General features: G+C 31.7%; 1 protein-coding gene across 2 annotated transcripts; it reads left to right on the top strand.

Moving 5' to 3' along the window:
• The first annotated feature begins 3,672 nt into the window (after positions 1-3,672).
• LOC131863303 (GDSL esterase/lipase At4g10955-like) lies at positions 3,673-6,209 on the top strand. 2 transcript variants are annotated; one of them, XM_059215109.1, is made up of 3 exons: positions 3,673-3,837; positions 5,036-5,265; positions 5,458-6,209. In XM_059215109.1, the coding sequence occupies exons 1-3, from the start codon at positions 3,779-3,781 to the stop codon at positions 6,105-6,107; spliced, it is 939 nt and encodes a 312-aa protein (XP_059071092.1). In that variant the 5' UTR covers positions 3,673-3,778; the 3' UTR covers positions 6,108-6,209. The 2 variants fall into 2 exon arrangements, with proteins under 2 accessions (XP_059071092.1, XP_059071091.1); XM_059215108.1 differs by having other exon boundaries at positions 5,036-6,209.
• Positions 6,210-6,427: the final 218 nt, after the last annotated feature.

Here is a 6,427-nt window from a genome sequence, read left to right as displayed (position 1 = left end):
TCCAACATGCCACCTAAGAAAGAAAATTAATAGGACAAGATGAAGACACACCAATTCAAGAACACATGCATCAAATCCAAGTGATAAAAGCTTCATTCTGATATTTAAGACAAAAACTCACATGATTAGAAATAGCATCCACATGCTAATGCATCCAAGCATCCATACCTCTTAGGTATCAAGAACATTAGTAACTCATGTCAACAATATGTCCAACCCAAAAATTGCAATCACAATCTCCCTGTATCAAACCCATCAATGAAGAACATACAAATCTAGGAACTCCCACTCCATGAGTAATGCCAAATCTAAAAATAGAACAAGGCATATCAATTCTATTAATCAACACTCATATTAAGGTGTGATAAATGATAAAAAATAAAGTACCAAGGAAACTCATAATGATCCATGTATATAAAACCCAAATAGCTTCATACTATCTCCCAACATGTAACGACAATCCTCCCAAATCATTAAACATGAACCTTTGGGATGACACACAAGAACGGAGAGAGAAAACCTATAAATCAAACATGTCCTTCTACCAACACCTCAAAGATCTATGTTGTGTCAAGTAGGATCTTCTTATAACCCCAAGTGAAAAGCCTTAACAAGACCCAATTGTTCAATCTCTTAGATCAAACAAAACATATGTATCATGTGTAATACCAACATGGATATAAGCCTCTGTAACCAAGGAAATCAAACTCAAAGTATTCATTCCCAAATTGAAAAATCAACCTAATAAAATAACAAACCCAAAAATCCTAGATCTACAAATTAATAACTTGCAAATGTGTTCCTTACCAGGTGTAATATCAGATCTTTCTTGCATAACCATGGATTTAACTTTGCACTAGATCTACTCAACCTATGTTATAACAAAAGCTCGAGAGCTCAAATCTCCCATAACCATGAAAACTCGGATACCACTTGTTAAGAAATAATGCATCGATATCCAATTCATTTAATCCCTTTCTTACAAAACCTCACAAGAGAAAAGGATGCATACAAGCTTATAGAATAACCAAGTGCATAGATGAAATAGACAAGCCACGAGATAAAACAAGATACACTCTATAAAAACCCTCAAGAGGGAAAGGCTCAGCCCCTAAAAACATCCATATTCCATCTTATTAATCAACAATACATGCAGGCAACATCTATGTAGCTAGCAAAATAACCCCTGGCAAGACTTATTTTTAATTTATTTAATAAATAAAAAAATGTCTTGTTAGGCATTGTTTTGCTAGCTGGATAGACAATTTGATTCATGCACTTACAGAGTTACAATGAATACTTTTGAAACACCAAGCCTCTCAATGCAACTTCTATTTGTCCAAGCTTGAACCCACACATACTAAGAATAATTATAGTAAATAGATATTATGGAAGTAACTTTTCAAGAAAAATACTCGAATCAAAATCTGAAGTTGATAATTTTAAAACCTTCCTCTATAGGCTATTCACTAAACTTGAAGCTCTAAAATAACTTCTCACCTAGGGTTGGTTGAAAAAGTGCATAGGGTTTACACATCTATAGTTACATGGGATTTTAATCTTTAATTTTTCACCAAGATATGACCAATAAACTAAGTACTTGTAGCCATTCCATGTAGCATGTATAATTCAAAGAATAAATAATATATATATATATATATATATATATATATATATATATATATATATATATATATATATATATATATATATATATATATATATATATATATTTCCTTTATGGCATCATAGAATCCAATATTTAGAAAGTACTATAAGATTAGATATTATTTATCCTCACATTTATATACGAAGTACATTATTAGATTTCATATATCATCAAGCATATACACTTCTCACATTTTGTTGCAAACATGATAGATACATGCTATCTACTCTTACAAGAAGTAGGTCATACTATGGGTAAACCAACATAGTGGGATTCCAACAAATAAGTTATTAGAATCCTCATATGTGTAGGGTATGGTTTACTAAAGGGAAAATGTGCTAATTTATTTCTCTTTACTTATTCCATAACCAACCTCAAGAATTATCCTCCTCATATGTAGGGGATGGTTTAATAAAGGGAAAATGTGCTAATTTATTTCTCTTTAATTATTCCATAATCAACCTCAAGAATTATCCTCCTTAGTTTAGAAAAGCCTACATAAGAAGAATAGCTACCCTAGCTTATGAGTTGGTCCTTAACTATCAATTATTTAATCAAAATTTTTAACTCATTTATCTTAGCTTGACATGTTGGTGCCTAGGATCTAGTTCTACTCTCCAAAGATTATGGAAATGTAGTTTTTATATATTCACTCCTTACCTCAAGATTATCAATTTATTTCTCTAGTTTATTTTTGAGTGTTGCAAGATTAACTTTATTCAATCCCAAGCGACACAAGAATAGCCATATAATTTAAATGTTCCAAATTCTAACATCCCCACTCCTTTCTACAAGTTGTTATGAGCTGACTTAACAAAAAAATATGCAACATTATTAGATTACCACATTTAAAAACATTCAACATGCACATATTTTCATATGGAAGAACAATCATGCCATATATTACTTTCAAAATATAAATAAAGAATTAGATCTATATTATCATCATCTAGGGTATATGCATATATTTACATATGTTATCTTTAGTATCACTTTCTATTGGTATAGGATACTAAGAAGTTTTAGCTAATAGAACCTATTCATGTATCAAGTTGACAAACTCCTTAACAATTTCTTGAGGCTCAACATTGAAAAATTAAAAAAAATTGGAGGCAAAGACAAGAAATTACATTAAGGTGCATATTCTATCAAACTTTTCTTAGAAAGCACATATTAGATCCACATGAACAATCAAATTCATGACAATTGACACTAAATCTACAATGTTCAAAATTGAATCACGTGTTTTTCAAAATATTTCAGAATTCTTAAATAGTCATTAAACGAAGACATAGTTTTCATAATGATGATGAATTAATTGGAGACATCATGATCATCACTCTTTTATCGTTAATTTATAAAACCAATAATTTAACTATATCAAGATTAAATTTAAATTATTATTTTACCCAAACTATAATTACTAATTCATATTTGATTTATCACTTTTATTTTCTTTAACGTCCCTCCTATTTATAATACTTAATTATCTACGATCTTAGATTCAGAAACATGTACACACAAAACCTTTTACAAGCAATGAATCAACTCTACGAACAAAGGTAAGACTGATAATATAAGATGTGGGGCAGGCAGCGAGGGCGGCGGTCAATGGATTCTCTTGACAGGTGTTCTTAAATGATGCTTAAAGAAGATTCTTCTTATTTTAAGGCCCCTCCAAATCGTCTGGACGGTGACCGTACTGATTCACTTCGACCTCTCTGGATGATTTACAGAGTCCTCAATATTGATTAATTAAGCCACCTTTGGCTAGTAAAACCATCTAGTAGAAATTTTTATAACAGTAACTCAAGTTAATGATCTTAATAATGCGTCATACCCTATGAAACATTAAGAATATTAAAAACTAAGAATCTCCTTTTTTTTTGCTGTGCTTAGTTGGAAATACGTCATATGCTCTTTCTGATGTGACAAAAAAATGTTCCTTTTGTTGAGTTAGCCATTATTTTATCTGTGTAGATAAGATTTCATAAGATGGGTAAGGAATCCATGTTTTGTAGATAGAGGCTTTTGTTGCCTATTAAAGTTATACGTCAGAGGGACGAAGATAATACAATTGGTCTCAGCTTTGTGAGTATCAGAATTGCAATGGCTAATAACAATGGCATAGATGTAACAGAGCTTTTACACCTCGCACTTCCAAACTGGTAAATTTCACTCTTTCAGCAATGTGATTTTGTTCTTGTGGTGTTCAACTTTTGAATAACGATAGACTATTTTATGTTTTATGAAATTATATTTATTTACTTGTCTATCATACTACTACCACCTGATTATTTTATATTTTGTAAGTTTTATTACCTTTTGCATTAACACAGATATTTAGCCATGGATACAGCTGGGTTTAAATTTAGAAGGGAAGCGTTCAATATTCTTACTGTTGTTTGAATTTGGATTATCAAACTACTTAGATATCTCCTACTACTTTTTTATCTTTTACATTTAATATAAATCAAAAGAGGCAGGAATTCTAAATTCGAGAGAAAATGTTGAAACATAACCTTTACTTTATGTATGATGTGTAGTTCTTGTTTTCCATTGAAAAATATTTCTTGGTTACTGTAATACTCTAAATTATGTCTTACAGACACAGATTCTTAGTCCACTTTTCACACACATAGTTACAGATGCTGTGTACCATAGACTTTGTCATATTTCTAGCTGCTATTTCCAATTGTTAGTTTTACCTGGTATTTCCAAATGTTATTGTTAGCATACTTTTACAATACAATACATAACCTTTACTTTATGCATGATGTGTAGTTCTTGTCTCCAATTGAAAAATATTTCTTGGTTACAGATGCTGTGTACCATAGACTTTGTCATATTTCTAGCTGCTATTTCCAAATGTTATTGTTAGCATACTTTTACAATACAATAAAAATTGGAATGATTGTTTTTTTTCGAAATTTGGGTGTGTAAATGTGAATTAAATTTTTGGTTGAATTCATGAAGTTTCTACAATATATATTGATATGTTTGTAATTCTTTTCGATTCGATTGTGTAGAATTTTAAGTTGTCAACGTTTCGGATCAAACATCATGATGTTGGATCATGGTGTTTGATCTGACATATTGACAACGTAAAAATCTACAGAGTCGAATCCAGAAGAATTACAAACATAAATTTTTGGTCTCAACAGATGACTAATTATCAAGAAATAATGACAACAGATTATATCTTTAAAGCTGGGGTCTGAAATTTGATGGTCTATATAACAATTTTTTAATTTTAAATAGTATATGACAACACAAAATTTTATTAGACCGTATAGATTGACCTGCTATATTTTTATAGAAATGCCCACAAATTTATGTATAATGGCATGAATGGAGTGTTTGCAGGGAAGATCCAATACACAGAAGATGTATTGCTGCGGGCCTGGTGAATATTGTGTACGTGCTTGAAACCAACCCAAATCAGGCTAAGGAATTGTGTTGCTTGCTTCAATTTGAAGTGAAGGAAACTGCAATCGACGAGCATGACAAATCTGTATATGGGGCTGTTTTTGAGTGGCATGGAAAAGAAAAAGCAGGTCCAGGTGGACCTCCCTCAGAAGTGGTTGCATTTAGAGGTACGCTTCTTCGACCCAGAAATATTTTAGAAGACTTGATCCTGGATTTCAAGGTAGCCATTGCACACTTCAATTCCATAGAAAGGATTGATAAGGGCTTACCCTTCCTAAGAAATAGTCTTCATAGGAATGGATGCCAGAATATTTGGATAACAGGGCATTCATTGGGTGCTGCCATTGCACTGGCTGCAGCAAGAAAATTGGAGCAGAAAGAACGTCGTGAACTTGAAGCACATCTTTTCAATCCTCCATTTTTATCTCCTACATTTCCTCAATTGAAAGTGTTTGAGAGGATTGCGAAGATTTTAGTTGGCACACGTAAATGTGCCCCTTCCTTTCAGTGCAGTCAATCGCAGGAAATTTGCAAACATATTCAAGGCCCTTCCGAGGCTTTGGCATTTCAGATGGGTTTGAAAGATGAGAGCAAACTACTTGAGTTGTATGGTGATTTCCTTCATTATAGTGATTGGATTCCCAATTTATATGTGAATGAAAAGGATCTCATTTGTGCTACTTACCTTCACTATTTTGAGGTATGGAAGGGTATATATGAGCAGAAAAGTCATTTGGTCCACGAAAGCATGAAGTACTTCTTTTGTTTTGAAGTGGCTACAAAGAAAACCCCTTGGCATATAGTTCCATCTGCAAAGGTATTTAGGGTAGGTAGACATTTTTTCAGTAATCATCATGGCATATGTCAATGGTGGTCTAAGAATCTTCAAGTTAAGAGCATTGAATACATCCCTCCAGATGAAGTCACTCATTGCAATTTCAATCGCTTGCAAAAGAGTGTAGTTCTCCATAACAAAGATGGTGATGATGCTAATCATTCGAGTTATTAAAATGTGGCGTACCAATGACAACTTACTATGTGTTTGTTTTGTATATGTAAATATTTTTGAATAAACAATCTCAGAGAATAAAGTGTATTAATATTTTTTTCATATGTCTACATTAAATAAAATATTAGTATGCATTATTCAAGTGAGAAGATGGTAAGGACATAGAGGATTGGATGAGTGGTACAAAGATTAGACTATAAGAAATATAATTATAAAGTCTTATATAAAAAAAAGAAATATAATTAAGGATAGATATGTTATGTAATATTAAAACACATTTATCTAAAAATAAAGGGAGAATAGATTATAATGTATAATCA

Source organism: Cryptomeria japonica, unplaced genomic scaffold, assembly GCF_030272615.1.
Source record: "Cryptomeria japonica unplaced genomic scaffold, Sugi_1.0 HiC_scaffold_60, whole genome shotgun sequence".
Lineage (NCBI taxonomy): Eukaryota > Viridiplantae > Streptophyta > Pinopsida > Cupressales > Cupressaceae > Cryptomeria > Cryptomeria japonica.
Note: the sequence above shows the minus strand (reverse complement) of the source record. Positions and strands in the feature narration are given on the sequence as shown.